This window comes from Talpa europaea, assembly GCF_964194135.1.
Source record: "Talpa europaea genome assembly, chromosome: 4".
NCBI classification, from domain to species: domain Eukaryota; kingdom Metazoa; phylum Chordata; class Mammalia; order Eulipotyphla; family Talpidae; genus Talpa; species Talpa europaea.
This window is the reverse complement of record NC_140070.1, coordinates 105671854-105693329: the sequence shown is the minus strand read 5'-3', so window position 1 is coordinate 105693329 and position 21476 is coordinate 105671854. Positions and strand designations below refer to the sequence as shown.

Genomic DNA, 21476 nt, shown 5'->3' with positions numbered 1-21476 from the left:
TGTGTGTGTGTGTGTGTGTGTGTGTGTGTGTGTGTGTTTGTTTGTTTGTTTTTAAAGATTCATCCATTTATACAAGAGCTGGGGTACAGGCCAGAGTCATGGGAGGGTGAGAATTCACCAGAGACAGGAGCAGAACAGGCAGACGGACCAAAGACACTGCTGAGGGGAGCAGTGGGCGAGGCAGGAGAGGTCTGCCACACAATGTGGGGATCTCCCTGGCCAGCCTGGAATCGAACCGGCGCTGCAGAAGCTGCGGACAGCTTCACAGCGCGGCACTCAACCCGCTGTACCACCAGGGAGGCCCTGGACACTGTTTGTTGCTACCAACAGTGCATGCTGCTGTGGGATGTGTAGTGCCCTTATTTCCTTGATAGTGTCCCGTGGTGAGGTTAACAGTGTCAGCATTGATCTTGATTTTGATTTTGCTCTTTTCCTCCCAGACTTGTCTAGCTATTTCTGACATTTTTCTATGGGTCCCCACTGAAAGGTACTTTAGACTTGTGGCAGGCTTCTGGGCCTCAGTGGCCCTGCTTTCAGCCACCCCTGTTTGGCTGAACATTTACCCGCAAGGGAATGGGTAACTTTGGGTACTTGCTTTGGAAACTCTAATCTTTCCCTTTTTTTAATAAATAAAACTGAACCAAAGTCTCATGAAACAATTTTTTCCTTGCTGCATACAATGCAATCCTCTTTTTCTATTTTACTGATTTTAAAAGATGTGTTAAGATCCACTAAATTGATTTCACAATCCTCTAATATGCTAAGAAATCAAGTGCCTAATATATAAGTGTTTATATATTGACTGATAGTACAGGAAGAGCTGCAAAGAAAAGTTATCAAGATTTCAAGAAATGTAGGTTATATGTCTCAAATGTAGGTTATATGTCTTGCTGGTGATTGAGTGACACAGTGCTGATACTATGTCTGATACTATGTCCTGGACTCAACAGCTATATTAGATATGCTATCTAATTTTTTTTGTATTTTATGCATAGGGAGAAGGACTTCCTGACCTAGACACTGCTAAAATTATTCCAGTGTCCAAGATAGGGAACCTATTACTCTCAGCACTACTTGACCTGCTGTGATACCAAGTCAGCTAATTAACTCACATCGCAGCTGCAGAGGTTGGAGTGTTTTGGCATTGTAGTGCTGAGATTCTTTTCTTCAGAACTTCTGAGTAAGAAAGTTCTGTTCTTTAAAAAGGGAGATTTTGGGAAAATGCTGTATCACTTGTTTCTTTTTTTTTTTATTTTGTGAAAAGGTGGCTAGTTAAGTGGATGATATTATCACTCCTCTAGCTTTGAACCTATGTTTTTACTTGTTTTGTTATGCTAAAGAGACAATATAACACAGACAGGTAAGAAACTCTTTTTGTATACTTTTATAACTTTTGTAAACTGATCTTGCTATTTAGAATAAAAAAGTAAAACTAATAAAAGTAGGATTTCACCGTTGATTAAAATGGTCAGGAGACTAGATCAATTTTTTTCCTGTTATTAGAACTTTTGTAAGTATTGGACATCATATTCATTTGTCTTATTATAAGATAGTAATATATAGTCATAAGCAGAACTTGTATTGATGGAATATCATTAAGAAGCAAAAAGGTAGGGCCACTGAATCAGATTAGGCATAGGTTAGCTGATCAGTCATTTCACTATTTACTCCTGAGTCTACTCCATTTGCTCCCTTTTCTTTTTCTTGCTCTCTTTATTTATTTTATTTATTTGTGTGTACAAGAACTGGAGTGTGAGCCAGAGGTGCAGGGGGTGGGGATGAAAGGGTTCAGCAGAGACAGAGTAGGGAGCAGAACAGGCAGATCTACTGAAATACATTCCTGAGGGGAGCAGCAGACAAGACAGGAGAGGTCTGCTGTGCCACATGGGTTAGTTAGCTCCCTGTCCAGGGATTGAACTCATGCTGCAATGACTGGCACTAGCTTGATAGTGCAGAGACTTAACCCCGGCGCCACCAGGGAGGCCCTACTCCCTTTTCTTTTTCTCTTATTTTCTTCCTGCTGCTTTGGGCCCTTGACTTACACCTTAGTTTCGATTCTGTATCCTGTCATCTTGCAACTTTACCAGGAAAAGTTGGTTTTGGGTTTTTTTCCAAATATGGAAGTACCCTCACTGTGAGGCTGAAGTTTCCACTGCTCCAGGGCAGTGATCCCAGGCAGCAGTCCCTGGGCATCCTTCTCATCTGTGGAGGTGCTCACCACAGTCCTTTTTGAGGTCCTAGTGCTCATGTTGAGATTTGTAATTGGTTATGCTGGGTTGTTTTTTAAAAAGACAGTAATAAAAAGCTCTTTGAATTATTTCCACAGCTGGTATAAAGCTAATTACAGCATGGCTGAGAAGTTAGACTGGGGCCGAGGCATGGGCTGTGACTTTGTCAGGAAGAGCTGTAAATTCTGGATGGATCAACAGAAACAAAAGTAAGAATTCATTTCCTCCTATTGTCTTTGATAATATAATGTATTTTGAATTTGTCTTTATCCAGAGCCTAAAGTATCTCTATTTTATTTTAGCTATTCTGAAAGAGAGCTAGTGATAGTTTATTGTGGTTTGCTTTTCCCTATTGGTTAATGATGTTGAACATCAGCTCATGTGCTTATTTACTGTCTATATATCCTCTTTGGTGACATGTGAGAGAAGGAAAACGCCAGTAATCCCATTACATTTTGGATATCAGTCTTAATAAAATTTATATTGTTTAGGAATACTGAAATTTCATTTATAATATTTCTCTTGTGACATTAATATAATTGTAATACAATTATTAACATGGCTGATCACAACTATAGATGTTCTTGAAGGTTTTTGTTTTTTTTTTTTAACATCGTCATTCCTCTCAGGTGTAATCACCATAGAATTCCCACCACCAAGTCATCCTTGAACCATCACAATGGTCTCTTATGCTCTTCTCTTCTCTGTTCTGAATCCCTCACCTTCCCCTCCCCTGCTGAATAGCTCCAATTTATCTTTTGTCTGCTAGTTTTGTTTTTGGTTTTTTTCCTGATCCCTTGTTTGGTTCCCCTGTATTCCTCCTATAAGTAAAACCATCTGATGATTTTTCTTTTTCTTTGCAACTTACTGCACTGAGCATAATCCTATTGAAGGTTATTTTTATATGTGGTGCAACAGATTCTAATATCTTCAGAGAATTGCAGGGTCCCCCTTCCCAAATTATACTTCCAAGAATAGATTTAAGAGAAAACAGAACAAGTTGTTACAATTCAGACTATTAACACACTTCTCATTTGGTGCAGGAAAACAAGGTTGTCCTGTGAATGTTTTTAGTTTAATGAACTGTCAAACAAGATTATATGAACTAGATTATAGCATAGAGGAAAATGTCATTCTTTGTAGCTGCAGAACAGAGAAGAATATTATCTCCATCTCTTCCTGAGACTCCATTTGTTAATGATGAAGATTTGTGTTTTTACACAAGATGTGGAATTTCATTATTTGTCATTAAAAAAAAGAGGTTTGCAGCGCCCATTTTACTGACGAAAGTGGAGAAAGATAAATAGTATTTTATTAATAATTGACACTGTGTTATAATGAATTTAGCATTAATCTTTCACATCTACATTTCCTTTTACACTTTGAAAAATAAGTATATAACCTGATTCAGTAATTAGTTTTAAGTTGTTAAAATATATTGAAATTATGATGAAAATGACAAAGTTCTGGAAGAGACTTACAATGTTTTCTTTAGGGTTTAATACCATGGTACTTACCTTTTTGTACAGGATGCAAATGCTGAGCCCTTTCTGTGACATGCTCAGAAGTAATCCACTGCAGTTAACTTGCAGACAGGACCAGAGAGCTGTTGCAGTGTGTAATTTGCAGAAGTTTCCGAAACCTTTACCTGAAGAGTACCAGGTAACCCTTGTTTTGGGCATAGTTTTAGGAATTAATTTTTTAATTCTCTATTTTGAATCAAGAGAGTGAATTCTCTTTGACTTTTTCAATTTGTAAGGCTCCATTTGTTTTTTTTTATAAGTTAGGGGGAAAATACTGGAAGAACCCCTCCATTTTGATATAACCAGTATACTAATTGATAGTTAATACCTTGCAATGCCTTGTAGTAATGGTGAAAGGTATTTGGGATATTTGTTTTTTTGTATTTTTAATTTGTATTTTCTTTCTAAGTGTTTCTGTTACAAGGTAGGGAGAGGGGCACCCCAAAACCCCCAAACCTGCCCCCTCTAAATAGATTCTGCCATCTGCCGCATCAGGACAAAACATATAAGACCTTTAATGGAAGGGAACTTTAATACAATTAGTGTGCAATACAAAAAAGGGAAAGATTAGAGTTTCCAAATCAAGCACCCAAAGTTACCCATTCCCTTGTGGGTAAATGTTCAGCCAAACAGGGTTGGCTGAAAGCAGGGCCACTGAGGCCCAGAAGACTGCCACAAGTTTAAAGTACCTTTCAGGGGGACCCATAGAAAAATGTCAGAACCAGCTAGACAAATCTGGGAAGAAAAGAGCAAAATTAAAATCAAGATCAATGCTGCCATTGTTAACCTCACCATGGGTCTCTCACCCACATCTGTTTCAACCAGTCCAGGACCAAAAAGCAAGTGCAGCTTCTTCACATGTCTCTCTGCTCCACATGCCTCCTCCAGGTCTCCTTACTCTCCATCCTGCTTCCTTCCTTCCCCAGTTTCCCCTCCAGCTTCTCCTCCTCCCTGCTCAGCTTTACCCTTCCTTGGGTGGGGCAGGGAACCTGTAACCTCCCCGTTTCTTGGGGACCACCCTGTTATATTTCTAACATCTTTGCCTTTAATTTCTTCTGATTTACCCACAAAAGATGCTTCTTTAAAGAAATAATTTAGGTGCTCTAATTCAGTTAACTAGAAGACTTGGAAGTTTTGCTTTAGAACAGGTTTCACTAATGGTACCTGAAAAGTAAAGGAAATGGTCATATATGTTCAGTGTGAATCTCTGCGTTGCCTGACGTGTTTTGTTGCCAAGATTATCTCTAAAAAGCCTCAGCTTGCCTGCCAATTACAAAAAGTCTTTAGAGAGAAATATCTTAGAAGCAAATTTAAAATTGTTGCTGACCAGACTGAGTCCTTCAGACACCATAAGATGTCAACTATATTTCCACATACAGTATTAGAAATCAGTGAATTGGAGTAAAATGTGAAATCTTTGAAATATATCTGTTCTTTTGGTATTCCAAGTATTTTATAGATATGCTCTCATTCATTTTCTCAGTTTTATTTTTTCAGGTTTGTCAAAGCAATGGATAAATTATCTCCTAAAAACACTTGAATCAGAGGGCCTCCCCGGTGGCGCAGCGGTTGAGTGCTGGGTTGCAAAGCTGCCCGCAGCCTCTGCAGTGCTGGTTCGATCCCCAGCTGCTCCCCGGCCACCGGAGGAGGGTCCCACATGGCGCACAGACCTCTCCTGCTGCGCGCTGCTCCCCTCAGCAGTATATTTCGGTCCTTCTGCCTGCTCTGCTCCCTGCTCTGGCTCTGGTGAATTCTCTCACCCTCCCACGCTTCTGACTGTACCCAGTGCTTGTATAAATAAATAAATCTTAAAACAAGCAAACAAACACAAAAAACCACTTGAATCAGATAACTTAATTTTATGCATCAGTTTTGTGTTTTCTCAACTCCTAAAGCTCCTTCTACTCATTGTTTTAAAACATTAGTCAAATTTTGTCATCTAATAAATAACTTAGACTAATTTACTAGATTACCTTATTTCTAATAAGCAACCACAAACTCAAAATACCCCTCAGATGTTATATTATTATCTTTGTGATATATAATATATAAAGAAAAGTAGGTTATTATCTTCTTTGTGTTATACAGCAGTAGAGGATTACTGTAAACTGTGGACTTTGCTTTGATTATGCAGAACGTTTCTTATTCGTATGTCTTCCCAATAATTTTTTTTTAGTACTTTGATGAACTCAGTGGAATACCTGCAGAAGCTTTGCCTTATTATGGTGGCTCAGTAGAAATTGCTGACTATTGCCCTTTCAATCAGGAATTCAGTTGGCAGTTAAGTGGTGAATATCAACGGAGCTCGGACTGTAGAATATTGGAAAACCAACCAGGTTAGTAGTCTAGTGAAATGAAATGTTATTTATGTATTAAAATTAACTATCAGCTATATAAAAGAGTGTTTAGGGCCTTAGATCCTAAAGTCAGACTGAGTTTGTATTGTGGTTCCATTGTTATCCATCTGTGAGAAGTTACTTATATGTGCCGCCATTTCCTCTTCTGTACAAGGGAATAATATAATACCTATCTCATAGAGCTGTTGTAAGAAATAAATTAATGGAATAAAATTGCTTCGAACTATGGCACATAGAAAGGATTGCTGTCTATTATATATACTTGTACATACATGCATACACATTCCACTTTAGTAATAGCTTACATTTGTGTGACACTTTATTTGCAAAACACTTTCATTTTTATTTTATTTAATTTTTTATCTTTTTTTTTGTTGTGGTAATATTGGGTTACAACCTGTATAAGTTTATCACTTCACCATCAACCACACCTACCACCTACCACAACCACTTCACACCTACCACCAAAAATCTAGTTACCATCCACCACCATCTAATCAAATCCCTCTACATTTTCCACTTACTACCTACTCTCTTCTCTCTGTTCTCTCTTCAACTATTCTGTTGTCAGTCTGAGGGTTTTCATTTTGTTTTATTGGCTTTATTTCATTATATTGCACATATGCATGACATTATATAGTATGTATCTTTTTTGTGTCTATCTTATTTCAGTTAGCTTACTCCCCTCAAGTTCCATCCATATTGTCATGGATGGCGAGATTTCGCCTTTTTTTTTTTTTTAAAGATTTATTTATTTATGCATATAAGAACCCAGGTACAGGCCAGATGCGTGGGAGGATGAGAGGATTCACCAGAGAAAGAGTGGGGAACACAACACGCAGACTGACTGAAATACACTGCTGAGGGGAGCAGCGGGCAAGTCAGGAAAGGTCTGCTGTGCCATGTGGGTAGCTCCCTGGTCAGAGATCGAACTCATGCTGCAGTGCTGCAAATAGCTTCATAGGTTGCATCTTAACCCCTTGCGCCACCAGGGAGGCCCTGGTGACTCCTATTTAGTCCATCAGTGAAGGTGATTCTTAGTGCCATTTCCTTTATATATCTTAACTCAAAAACTACAAACCCAGATTTATCTCTTACTGCTGCTATAATAATTTTTCCCACTAATACCTTTATTAAGAATACAGTTTGATTCTGGATTTCTATTTCTCTTGTTTTTTTTTTAGCTGAAAATTTCCATTAAACAAAAATTTTTTTTAAAGATTTATTTATTTATTTATACAAGCACTGGGTACAGTCAGAAGCCCGGGAGGGTGAGAGAATTCACCAGAGCCAGAGTGGGAGCAGAACAGGCAGACTGATGAAGTACACTGCTGAGGGGAGCAGCGGGTGCCACAGGAGAGGTCTGTGTGCCATGTGGGACCCTCGCCGGCAGCTGGGGATTGAACTGGCGCTGCAGAGGCTGTGGGCAGCTTCGCTGCCCAGCACTCAACTGCTGCACCACCAGGGAGGCCCTAAACAAAATTTTTTTAAAAGATTTATTTATTTATGTATCTAAGAACTGGGGTGTAGGCCAGAGATGCGGGGGCTGAGAGTATTCACCAGAGAGAGTGGGGAGCAGAACAGGCAGATCCTCTGAAATACACTGCTGAGGGGAGCAGCGTGTGAGGCAGGAGAGGTCTGCTGCACCAGGTGGGTTGCTCCCTAGCCAGCTGGGATCAAACTAGTGCTGTAGTGGCTGCTGATGTCTTGATAGTGCTATCTTCAACCCCTGCACCACCAGGGAGACCAACAAATTTTATTTTTGAAACAACTATTAATTATAAGAATAGATTGCTTCAATTTCTTGTTCTTTGAGTCCAGAAGTCAATTTTTAAGAAAACTTTTCTGGTTTGCTGCAGACCTGTATAAAAACTATGGTGCTGAAAAATATGGACCTCATTCCGTTTGTCTAATTCAGAAATCAGCATTTGTTATGGAAAAGTGTGAGAGGAAGCTGAGTTACCCAGACTGGGGAAGTGGATGTTATCAGGTAAAGCTATGTGATTGCGAATTATTATGCAATTTATAATTTTGTTATTATATGATTTTTATATTTTAAGATAAACTTTGTATCTTTATATATAGGTAATTTGCTAATTAACATTTTAACTTATCTTGTTTATGTACATATTAGATTGGATTCTTGCGTTTTGTGAAAATACTATCATTTCTTTGAGAGAAAATGCCTTCTCCATTTCTTTAAAATCTATATATAATTGCTGTCTATCAGCAAGTTTTATAATGACTTTACTTCTAGCCTAAACAAATAATGATAATATGTAATTTTATTTTTTTTTTTTTGGTAATTTTATTTTTGAACAAATATTACTTTGTAGTGGAAAAGATTTTTAAATTTTCTTTCATAAGAGCTGAAGAAATTAGATGTTTTAAGTTAATAATTATCAGCTACCTTCTAATATTAGATTTTTTTCCTTTGCAATTAGAAATCCAAAGGGGTCAAACTCCTATTTTCTTGTTTATCTTATTTCTACATCTGATATTATTTTTTTGGAGGTATATATTTTTTTAATGCAGCTTTAATCCTTTCTCCTACCCCTTTGGAAACTATCTTTTTTTTTAATATTAGTTTTTTGGTTTTTTTTTAATTTTTTTTTTTAATGATTTCTTTTTTTTTTTTTTTTTTTTAAGATTTATTTATACAAGCACTAGGTACAGTCAGAAGCGCGGGAGGGTGAGAGAATTCACCAGAGCCAGAGCGGGGAGCAGAGCAGGCAGAAGGACCGAAGTACACTGCTGAGGGGAGCAGCGGGCGGCAGGAGAGGTCTGCGCGCCATGTGGGACCCTCCTCCGGTGGCCGGGGTGCAGCCGGGGATTGAACAGGCGCTGCAGAGGCTGCGGGCAGCTTCGCAACCCAGGGCTCAACCGCTGCGCCACCGGGGAGGCCCTAATATTAGTTTTTTTATTTTTTTACATCATTGTTCATTTTTAAACAATATTTGCTCACCCCTCCCCCTCAGGTGTAGTCCCCATAGAGTTTCCTTCACCAATGCACCATCACCACAGCCCCCCTGTGCACCTCCCTCCCTACCTCTGATCCCTCTCCTTCCTCCTCCCCTGCAGGATGTCTTGGATTTATAATTGTCCATTTTTGCTTTGCTGTGCTTTGTACTGTTATTTTTTTTTTTACACTGATGTCTTATTTGGTTCCCCTATATTCCTGCTATAAGTAAAATCATCCAATATTTTCTTTTTCCTTCTGGCTTATTTCACTGAGCATAATTCCTTCTAGTTCCAACCATGTTGCTGCAAATGGCATGAGTTTATCTTTTTTGACTGCTGAATAATACTCCATTATGTATTATATGCCACATCTTCTTGATCCAGTCATCTATTTTTGGGCATGTGGGTTGTTTCCAGGTTTTACTTATTGTAAATAGTGCTGCAATAAACATAGATGTACAGGTATTCTTTTGAATCAGTGTTTTTGTGTCCTTTATTTAGATCTCTAGTAGTGGAATTGCCAGGTCATATGGTAGCTCCATTTTTAGTAGACTGAGGGACCTCCAGACAGCTTTCCATAGTGGTTGGACCAGTTTGCACTCCCACCAGCAATGTAGGGGAGTTCCTTTTTCACCACATTTGTTGTTGCTTGTTTTTTTGATATGTGCCATTGATAACTTTTTGATATCTTGCCAACATTTGTTGTTGCTTGTTTTTTTGATATGTGCCATTCTTACTGGTGTAAGGTGGTATCTCAATGTGGTTTTACTTTGCATTTCCCTGATTATAAAGGATGTTGAACATTTTTTCATATGCCTGTTGCCCATTTGCATTTCCTCTTTGGAGAAATGTCTTTTAAGTTCTTCTGCCCATTTCTTGACTGGATTGCTTATTTTGTTTTTATTGAGTCATGTGAGTTTTTTGTATATCTTTGTGATCACTCCCTTATCAGTTGACTGGAGTACAAAGATTTTTTCCCAATCAGTAGTGTCTCTGTTTTGGTTAATGTCTCTTGTGCTGTGCAGAAGCTTTTCAGTTTAATGTAATCACAGGTGTTTATGTATTCCTTGACTTTCTTTGCTTTGGGTGATGAGTCTTTAAAGATGTTATTGTGATATATGTCTTATAGTGTTTTACCTCTATTTTCTTCTATATATTTTATGGTTTCAGGTCTTATGTCCAGTTCTCTTATCCATTTTGAGTTGATTTTTGTGCATGGTGAGAGGTAGCTAATTTCATTTTTTTGTATGTGGTGGTCCAGTTTTCCCAGCACCATTTATTGAACAAACTGTCCGTATTCCATTGCATATTCTTTGCTCCTTTGTCAGAGATCAGTTTTTCATATAAGTGTGTTTTTATTTCTGGGCTCTCTATTTGGTTCCATTGTGTGTCTGTTTTTGTTCCAATACTAAACTGTTTTAATTATTATGGCTTTGTAGTATAGCTTGAAGTTTGAAAGTGTGATACTTCTTTTCTCCTTTGTTTTCATCCCTAAGGCTTTGGCTATTCATGTTTTTTTGTGGTTCCATATGAATTTCATCAGTATTTGTTCTATTTCTTTGAAGAATGTCATTAAGATTTTTATTGGAATAGCATTGAATCTGTATATTGCTCTTGGTTGGAAGGATCTACATCTGATATTAAATGACTCCTTCAACTTATTAAGAACTTATTAAGATACAATTATCCTGTAACTTAGGAGGATCCAACTTAACGAATATTCCATATTCTTTTTTTTTTTTTAATAATAGTGGCTGTGGGCCAGTGTTTTTTTTTTTTGTTGTTGTTGTTGTTTTTTAAAGATTTATTTATTTATTTATACAAGCACTGGGTACAGTCAGAAGCACGGGAGGGTGAGAGAATTCACCAGAGCCAGAGCGGGGAACAGAACAGCCAGACCTACGAAATACACTGCTGAGGGGAGCAGCGGGTGGCAGAAGAGGTCTGCGCACCATATGGGACCCTCGCCTGGTGGCCGGGGATCAAACCGGCACTGCAGTGGCTGCGGGCAGCCTCGCAACCCAGCGCTCAACCGCTGCGCCACTAGGGAGGCCCTCTTTTTTTTTTAAGATTTTATTTATTTATACATACAAGATATGGGGTACAGGCCAGAGTTGTGGGAGGTGAGAGGAGTCACCAGAGACAGAGTGGGGAACAGAACAGGCAGACTGACTGAATACAATGCTAATGGGAGCAGCGGGCAAGTCAGGAGAGGTCTGCCTGTGCCAATTGGGTGGCTCCCGGGCTGGGGATCGAACTTGTGCTCCAGTGGCTCTGGCAAGCTTCATAGGTTGCGTCTTAACCCCTAGCACCACCAGGGAGGCCCAATAATACTATTCTTTATGGTTATAAAACATTGCTTCATTTTATTATTTTTTTAAAGATTTATTTATTTTTGCATACAAGAACCGGGGTACAGGCCAGAGGTCTGTGGGGTGAAAGGATTCACCAGAGAAAGAGCGGGGAACAGAACAGGCAGACTGACTGAAGTACACTGCTGAGGGGAGCAGTGGGTGAGCCAGGAGAGGTCTGCTGCGCCATGTGGGCCACTCCCCGTCCAGCTGGGGATCGAACTTATGCTGCAGAGGCTGCGTACAGCTCCATAGGTTGCATGCCAACCCCTTGCGCCACCAGGGAGGCCCTTTCTTCATTTTATATATTGGGTTAATTTTTATTTTTACTATGCTTTTATAACTATATTTACATGCTTTACCTGTTTTTTAATTTACTTTTGAAATAAATTCCCCAAGTGAAAATATCAGGTTAGAAGGGATAAAGCCAGAACAATGACAATGATAGTAAAATGTCTTTTTTTAGGCTATTTTAATGTTTTATCCACTGTACCACCACAAAAGGATTGTTCAAATTTATAATGTCTACTAAGACTGACTGCCTATATTTGGCTTCCCTGTGTCTAGTATTTTCAGTTAATTTTTCTAATTTAATACTAATAACATGTTATTTGGGAAAATACATATGATTTCTATTAATATATGGCTAGCTGTTCTGTTTTCATTGTTTGTTTTATTCTTTTGACAGAGAAGTTGCAAGAATGATACAAAATATTTTTTTCTGAGTCATCTAAATGCAAATTATTGACATACTTTCACCCCCCAAATACCTTTTTGCGTGTTTCTTATAAACAAAAATAGCCTCCTATATAACCACAACACTATTAAAACAAAAATTCAGGGCCTTCCCTGGTGGCGCAGCGATTGAGCGCTGGGCTAAGAAGCTGCCCGCAGCCTCTGCAGCACCAGTTCGATCCCCAGCTGCCGGCGAGGGTCCCACATGGCGCACAGACCTCTCCTGTGGCGCCCGCTGCTCCCTCAGTAGTGTATTTCGTCGGTCTGCCTGTTCTGTTCCCTGCTCTGGCTCTGGTGAATTCTCTCACCCTCCCATGCTTTTGACTATACCCAGTGCTTGTATAAATAAATAAAATAAATCTTAAAAAAAAAATCAGGAAATTAGCATCGATTCTTCTGATTTTCAGACCCCATTCAGGTTTTGCCAATTGTCCCAATAATGTCTTGTATTAATAGCATCTGGACAAATTTCACATGTTGTGTAATTATCATGTCTCTGGTCTCCATCTGTTCCAGAACAGTTTCACAATCTTTGCTTGACTTTCATAATAACCTTGCTACTTTTAAAGATTATAAGACATTTCTTTCTAGGCTGTATCTCAATTTGGGTTTGTCTGATGTTTCTTTTTGATTAAATGCAGGAAGCGTATCTTGGGCATTAATTTCAGAAAGTGATGTTTGTTTTTCTGGTAGTATTTTTTATTTATCCCTTTATTGGTAATGTTATTTTATTGGTATCTGCTATGTTTTTCTGCTGTCAAGTTACTCTTTTAATTAACTCCCTTTGTAATTAATAAATATTTTGGGAGAAGATGCTAAATTCTTTTAGAACCAGAAAAACCTAATCCACTTTTGATAAGAGTGAAAATATGTATGCCCACATCCCAAATTGTGATTTATTGCCAATATTTTTAGTAATCCTAATGTATTTTCCTACAATTAAAGGAGACGGCACATGTACTAGAATCTTAATGATCTGATGGTGTTTTTTTTTCTGTTTGAAGATTTCTTGTTCACCTCAGGGTCTGAAAGTTTGGGTCCAGGATACTACATATTTGTGTAGTAGGGCCGGGCAGGTGCTCCCTGTCAGTGTTCAGATGAATGGCTGGATTTACAATGGAAACCTACTCTGCCCATCATGTTGGGACTTCTGTGAGTTCTGTCCTCCAGAAAGAGATCCTCCAGCCACTAACTTGACCCGAGCTCTACCTCTGGGTAAGTAAAGAGGGGGACTTTAATTATAAAATGCTGAAAATCTCTTCAAGGCAGCTTTAAAACTGGTTGAGCATTTACTCTTATAATTGCAGTTTTATGGGAAAATCTACATTGTTAGAAATTGTAAGTAGGTAAATTAACACTTCTGTAAGAGCAAGATAAGAAACCATTCTGTGCAAGTCATGTCTGACTTACACAAAGAAGTTCATTGAAAAAAACAAAAACAGCAACAAAATTCATTGAAGGTTACGAAAAGTAAATGTTTCCTTTATTCATTTTGAAATTGACTAAAGGAAATTTTGCTCATTAAATGCAAAAAGCAAGTAAATATACTTTAGTTTCATTATAACTAGTTGGGGAGAAAGAAAAGGAAAGGCACTGGAAAAGTTTTTTTTTTTAAGATTTATTTTTATTTATTTATACAAGCACTGGGTACAGTCAGAAGCGCGGGAGGGTGAGAGAATTCACCAGAGCCAGAGCAGGGAGCAGAGCAGGCAGAAGGACCGAAGTACACTGCTGAGGGGAGCAGCGGGGCGGCAAGAGAGGTCTGTGTGCCATGTGGGACTCTCCTCCGGTGGCCGGGGAGCAGCCAGGGATTGAACCGGCACTGCAGAGGCCGCGGGCAGCCTTGCAACCCAGCGCTCAACCGCTGCGCCACCAGGGAGGCCCGAAAAGATTTTTTTTTTCAATTTTTCGAATAGAACTGGGGTGTTCTCCAGAGGTGCAGGGGATGAAAAGATACACCAGAGACAGAGTAGGGAGCAGAACAGGCAGATTTACTGAAGAGACAGGATAGGTTTGCTATGCCATATGTGGGTTAGCTCCCTGGCCAGGAATGGAACTCAGGCCTTAGTGGTGATAGCACTGAGACTTAACCCATAGGCCATGAGGGAGGCCAGGAAAAGATTTTTTTTAAAGATTTATTTATTTATGCATACAAGAACTGGGGTGCAGGCCAGAGATGTCAGGGGGTGAGATGATTCACCAGAGACAGAGTGGGGAGCAGAACAGGCAGATCTACTGAAATACACTGCTGAGGGGAGCAGCAGATGAGTTAGGAGAGGTCTGCTGTGCCACCTCCCTGGCCAGGGATCCAACTCGTACTGCATTGGCTGCGGACAGCTTCATAGTGCTGCACCTTAACCCCTTGTGCCACCAAGGAGGCCTGTGAAAAGTTTCTTAAGAAGGGTTGGCATTCCCACAAAGAAAGGTGCAGGGAGACAAAAACACACAAAATAAGATAGATAAACTGGCAAAGACAGTGATTTTCTTTGAGGGATAGCATACTCTTCCTGTGAGGTTCCAGATTGTAGAATTGAGACAAACCTATTATAGGGAGACAAATTCCTGTTAAATCCCTTAGAACCCAAAGAAGGGTGGAAGGACAGTCGTGAAAAGAATGCCTTCTCCATTGTTGAAGATGCACAAACTGAGGCCAATGAGTTATAAAAGCATAATTCATGGATTTGAAATTGAATCTTTGACCTATGGCAATTTGACATTTTAGATTATGGATAATAAAACTCTTTGCAGTATTTCATTTTCTCTTCTGGAGATATTATTAAATGCACCTGTGTAGCCCTTTGCTTGTTCATGGTCTCATTGTAAAAGGAGGGCTACATTCATTTTACAATTCAAAGTCTCCACTTTCAGGATTTACTATTCTTTATTCCCATGTCCTGGGAGTTTTATCTAGCTATGAACTGTAAGTAGAGGTAAGTTTTAGAAGATCAGTAATTGTGTTAGGACTGCCCAAGACCACCCCAGGTTTAGTGATTCTCCAGCACTCACAGGACTCAGCCTCCAGTTGTACTTACAGCTAAGATTTATTAAAGTGAAGGAATAGAAAACGAATCACCAAAGGGAAAAAGGATAAGCAGGTGAAGTCCAGATGAAACCAGTTCCCAGATACCAGCTAAAACCATGCTTCCTGCGGGACTTTCAAAGGGTGGCAGTGTCAAGCTAGCTCTGTTAACTGTTTTTTACAGAGTGTACTTCAGTATCATAGGAGTTTTTAAAGTGATGCAGTAATGGCACAAGGAATTTTTTTTTTTTAAAGATTTATTTTTATACAAGAACCAGGGTACAGGCCAGATGCGTGGGAGGGTGAGAAAAATCACCAGAGACAGAGCAGGGAACAGAACAGGCGGACTGACGAAATACACTGCTGAGGGTAGCAGCGGGCGAGACAGGAGAGGTCTGCCGCGCCATGTGGGACCCTTGCTGGCAGCCGGGGATCGAACCCATGCTTCAGAGGCTGCGGGCAGCTTCACAGTGCGACGAGCAACCACCTGTGCCACAAGGGATGCCCACAAGGAATTGTTTTAAATGCTATAAGATGTTCCTTTTTTTTTTTTTTTAATGTTTTGTTTATTTATTTATTTTATTTGTTTGTTTTTGTTTATACAAGCACTGGGTACAGTCAGAAGCACGGGAGGGTGAGAGAATTCACCAGAGCCAGAGCGGGGAGCAGAGCAGGCAGAAGGACCGAAGTACACTGCTGAGGGGAGCAGCGGGCGGCAGGAGAGGTCTGCGCGCCATGTGGGACCCTCCTCTGGTGGCCGGGGAGCAGCCAGGGATGGAACCGGCGCCGCAGAGGCCGCGGGCAGCTTCGCAACCCAGTGCTCAACCGCTGTGCCACCCGGGAGGCCCAAGATGTTCCTTTTGATGTGGTAAATGCAGTGTTAAGACTCTTACTTAACTTCTAATGTGAAGCTGGTAGGATGACTCCATTTTGTTATTAAGAAGGCAGCAGCAGGTTCTCCCTGGTGGCGCAAGGGGTTAAGTCTCAGAACGATAAAGCTGTCAGTAGCCACTGGCATGGGCTCGGGTTCAATCCCTGGCCCACATGGCATAGTGGATCTCTCCTGTCTTGTGCACTGCTCCCCTCAGCAGTATATGTCAGTAGATCTGCCTGTTCTGCACTCCACTTTGTCTCTGGTGGATCCTCCCCCCCATCTCTCTCTCTCTCTCTCTCTCTCTCTCTCTCTCTCTCTCTCTCTCTCTCTCACACGCACACACACACACACACCAGCTCTTGTATGCATGTATAAATAAAAATAAATCTTTAAAAAAAAAAGAGGTAGCAGCAGAACCACAAAGATAATTGCGATGGAGTTCTCATTCTTATGTATAATCTCAGGGTTAACTATAAAAAAAAAATCACCATCATTGTCTAAGAAAGAGTTGAGCAGGAGCTGAGCTGAGCCATTAGCAGTAAAGAAAGTTTTTGTTATTCAGATGTTTGAAGGCTGAGAATTTTAGGAGTAAAGTGGAAGACTATGTAGGAACGAGAAGAGCCAGAGCAGATGAAGGGATATGAATTTTTTGTTCTTTAGAGCATGACAAAGACTAGTGAATCTGTTAAAAGGAGTTGAGGAGAAGACACTGCCAACTACCTCACCCCCTCCACTGACTTGTTCCTTAGGCTCTACTTCCTAACCTGCTCCCTCTTTATCAGTCATCCTTCTGAGATTATTTTACTATCGTGATTTTTTTCCTTTAAGGAATTCTATGTGGAAGCAGGCTCAAAGACCATTGAAACCTTCAAACCATTACCACAGTTTTAAAAAGTATAAAATATTAGAAGAATAGATACTTTCAGGTGTGGCAGTTTAAACATTGTAAGCATCACTGTTAAAAAGATAAAATATCCTGTTTTCCCATAATGTGTGCGAATAGAGTGCACTCTCTTTTATGAACATTTATTAAACCATGTGCCAAAGACTATGGCAGACTTTATATATGTTGTTTCTTTTAGGTAAATAATTTGTTTCTTTTTAATACTGTTTTTATGACTCACAAATCTTGTAAAAAATTTGATATTTTAAATGTAGTTGTATGAGAAATGCAAATAATTCAAATTAACCTATGATAGAACTGATTAAATAAGTGATCTCCCTAATCTGCCTCATGAATTAAAGTATTTTTTTTAGATTTTTTAAGTATACTTTTGAAACATTGAATGTTCTATATTCTGGAGGAAGTGTAAAAAGATATTCCTCTCCTCAAATTTTTCTTTGTTCTGTTGTTCTCAAGTGGCTAGTCCATATAGCCTTTCTCAGATTTGTAACTTCCTTCAGGGTAGAAAACCCTCATATTCTTTCTTTTTCCTTTTCCCTAGTCATCACTTCTAAGTGGTAGTGTGTGATTAGATAATTGTCCTATATTACCTAAGACAGTTTCCATTAATGAATATGAAAAATCTGTTTCTGAATTCTTTCTAGTCTCTTCAGATTGTAGAAATTGTTTCCATTTATTGAATGTTAAGCACTTTTCTAAGTACTTCATATATTTATCATTGCGTTTAATCACAAAACCTAGTGAAGTCGGACTTAGACATTTTACACATGCAAAATGTGGTTATAGGTATAGAGGAATTAAGTAATATATCTACTGTCAAATCAAGGCTCGGATCAGAACCCAGATCTGCTCATCTCTAGTTCATTTCGAAACACTCTTAAAAAATCTTTTCTTTGTAAGGAGTACTTTCACAGAAACTGCAGTGTTTTAATATTTTCCTATGGGCCAAACTGAGAATCAGGAGATAAAAGAATAAGCCCGTTTCATTAGTGACTCCAGGGGCTTATTACTTAATTTTGGCCATGGCTACTCTCTACATGATCCTCTAGGCCAGATTTTAACCAATAAAACTTTCTAGGATGATGGGATTATTCTGTAATCTGCACTATCCAATACAATAGTCATTAACTACAATATGATTATTGAACATGTGAAAGTGGTTAGGGTGACTAAATAGTACTGCATTTTAAATTTTATTTCATCTTAATTTATATTTAAATAGCACATATAACCAGTGGTTGCCGTATGAGATAGTGCAATTCTCAATCAGAGGTTCTCAACACACATCTTTAGCATGAATCGGAATCATGTAAAACACCCACTGCATGTTAAACCACTCCCAGAGTTCATAATTCATAATATTTGGGTTGGAGTCCCAGAATTTTTTTTTTTTAAAGATTTATTTTCTTTTATTTATTTACTTATTTGTTTGTTTATACAAGCACTGGGTACAGTCAGAAGCGCGGGAGGGTGAGAGAATTCACCAGAGCCAGAGCGGGGAGCAGAGCAGGCAGAAGGACCGAAGTACACTGCTGAGGGGAGCAGCGGGCGGCAGGAGAGGTCTGCGCGCCATGTGGGATCCTCCTCCGGTGGCCGGGGAGCAGCCGGGGATCGAACCAGCACTGCAGAGGCTGCGGGCAGCTTCGCAACCTAGCGTTCAACCGCTGCACCACCGGGGAGGCCCAAGAGTCCCAGAATTTTTAACAGTTTTTCTGGCAATGCTGATGTTGATCCCAGGACCACATTTTGAAAATCACTCTTCTTGGTTAAGTAGAATTTTTCTAGGATTTAACAAATAGAAACTGATTCCACTGGGGAAGAATAGAAGTTCCCCATGGTTTACCTGTATTACATGCAGATAAATAATTTTTAAAATATTCCATAAATAAACTAGTGGCAAATCAATTAAACTTTTAAAAATTGCATTATAACAATTAAAAAAACTGGAACAAGAGAAAGATAGGCCTATATGCATATTGCAGCATTGTTTGCAATAGTAAGACAATTTTTAAAAACTATATATTCATTTATTTATTGCCAAAATCAAGCCATAGCCCTGTGGCAAAGAACTATATTGTTCAAAAAAAGTTTCATAGTTTTTGTGCTAACATGGAAAAATTTCAAATATATATTGTTGAACAAAACAAAGGCCAAGTGAACAAGAGCATGAAGAGTGTAAATCATGGTATTTTTAAGTATATTATGTAAGTATGAAAATTATTATTATTAATTAAAGCTATTAATAATGATTACATCTTAAGTCTTGAGCTCGGGCAAGAACCATGTATATGTTTTAATGTTAAACATTTCAACCATTTATATGTGTATTCCTTTTATTTAAATCAATTATTTTTTTTCATTAAAAATACATTAGAAGTGTAGGTCTATTAATGTGGGCCTTCTATGTACTTGGCACATGGACCAATTTTTCGCTCTGGTCGATGCTTTTATATTGTAGGTATACACCTAACTTTATTCCTTGCCACTTAGGAAGTATTTATCACTTACTTGTATGATAATTGCATTTAAATATTACATGAGTGATTGAAAAATAAGTGAAATCAAAAAATAAAATACTAAATCCATACATACAATGCTCAGAAGAGCAGCACGTGTCTTGGCATTATCATCTGCTCATTGTGTAGCTGAAGACCAGCCATGATTTTCTTACCTTTGAAGCAAGTCAGTCTTGGAGGCTTGTTGGTTTTTGTTATTTTTTTTGGTCTAAATATAAAAAAGGACAGTTTATCTTAATGTAAGTTTGACTTGGTCTCTTGACTGCTGTAAAATGTTTTCTATTCTGAGAATTGTTTGGGGAAATAGGTTTAGCTGTGAGAACAACTCATGACTAAAGTGAAATTTACTTCTGTGTCCAAAGCCCATAGTCTTCAGCTATTTCCAAATCAGGCTTGGGGTGATATGGATAGATGGGTAGATTTTAGTAACTGGGGGCCATTCCTATGCCTGATATCCTGATATAATTATTAATCATATTCCCTTATATTAAAATAATCAAAGGGAACAATTTAGTTGATCTAAGATTATATTTCACACCTCATAAAGCAAGCAGTGTCCACTCTTAAGAATACAATGCACTGCGAAAAAGGGAAAAGGGGCTGTAAGTTTTAAGAGAAAGGGATGCAGAATACAGGGAAGAAATACTCTGCTTATGTTGATTTGCAGAGGTTGCACAGCTCACCTTATTTAGAAAGATCAAGAAACAAGGAAATAACTGTAGAACCCAGAGCTGGCTTGGCAGTTGGAGACTGACTGAATATACTGTGTTTCTGGTCAAGTCGAACATTTATAGACTCGGAAGTTTGGTTTGTTGATGTGGCATCCCAGGTAGGAGAGACTTCATCTTGGGCCTAGAAATTTATTTCATTACTTGTATTCCCAAAATGGTGATAAATTATATGGTCACCCTGCTTATAAGAGACAAGAAAGAATAAAAGAGAGTCCACATCCTATCTTAGAATAACCAAGACATTTATTTACTTTCCTGGGTAGCCAGTTTAGCTTTCCTGGGATACTACCTTAAGACATTTCTTTTCATTCCTTGGGTGCTGTTTTTTAACCTTGGTAAGATGGATGCGTCTTCTTTTCTTCCTCCATTAATATTTTGTTCTTTCTCCATGGGGAAAAAAAAAAAACTTTGTATATCTAGGTTTCAAGAAGTCACTCCTGGTTCTGCTCTCCCAAGTGGTCTTTGTTCAATAAACAAGTGGTTCAATAAACCACTAATAAACCAAGTGGTTCAATAAACAAGTGGTTCAATAAACCAATAAACAAGTGGTTCAGTAAACTAGTGGTCTTTCAATAAAACCACCTTACTGATCTGTCAATATTTAGTTTGTATGATTTATTCCAAAAATATCTGTAGAAAGTCAGTTTTCTTCAATTTTTTGTTTTCAACCCTAGATCTCTGTTCCCGTTCCTCCAGCTTGGTGGTTACCCTCTGGCTTCTGTTAGGCAATCTATTTCCTCTGCTGGCTGGATTTCTTCTGTGCGTGTGGCACTAGGACTTGAAAAGTGAATTCTCAAGATATTCCTTTATATCATGTTCCTCTGAATAAAGCACAGAATCTGGGTGAGTGCCAGCCTATGCAGATGGCAGAGTGGCATCCCTGACTGACTTGGAAGTATTGACTACAATCAGACCTTGAAGCTGAGCTTCATAACAGTCACGCCTCATCAGCAACACAACAGCCTCTGGGCTTGGAGAAGAACAAATTCCAAGTCACCAAGTCTCTTTATCTTTCAGGATACATAACCTTCTTAATGTTTTCCTTTGAAAATGGGATAATTGGTGAAATTTTCAGAGTGATAACATACCTCAGCATTTTCATGAACCTAAAGTGATGGAAAAGTTCATCAATACGTTAACAATTTAAAGAACAAATAATTATTACAAGGTTATAAATTATGGGCCCTGTCCTCAGAAGTATAAATTTCCCTTTAACTTAGGAAAAACAATTGAATTGGGATTTCTAAATCACTATTATACCTATTTTGAATGTAATG

At 38.8% G+C, this 21476-nt stretch overlaps 1 protein-coding gene across 2 annotated transcripts in view; it reads left to right on the top strand.

Moving 5' to 3' along the window:
- Positions 1 to 20974, top strand: part of LMLN (leishmanolysin like peptidase) — a gene marked incomplete at both ends in the record, with an annotated part of 50695 nt that extends 29721 nt beyond the window's left edge. The window contains 6 exons of one of the 2 annotated variants that reach the window (XM_084232049.1): positions 2327 to 2437; positions 3758 to 3890; positions 5928 to 6087; positions 7968 to 8098; positions 13160 to 13370; positions 20874 to 20974. In XM_084232049.1, coding sequence (XP_084088175.1) covers positions 2327 to 2437; positions 3758 to 3890; positions 5928 to 6087; positions 7968 to 8098; positions 13160 to 13370; positions 20874 to 20974 — 847 coding nt within the window. The remainder of the gene's footprint in view (positions 1 to 2326; positions 2438 to 3757; positions 3891 to 5927; positions 6088 to 7967; positions 8099 to 13159; positions 13371 to 20873) is intronic. The other variant, XM_084232050.1, reaches the window with a different exon arrangement.
- Positions 20975 to 21476: the final 502 nt, after the last annotated feature.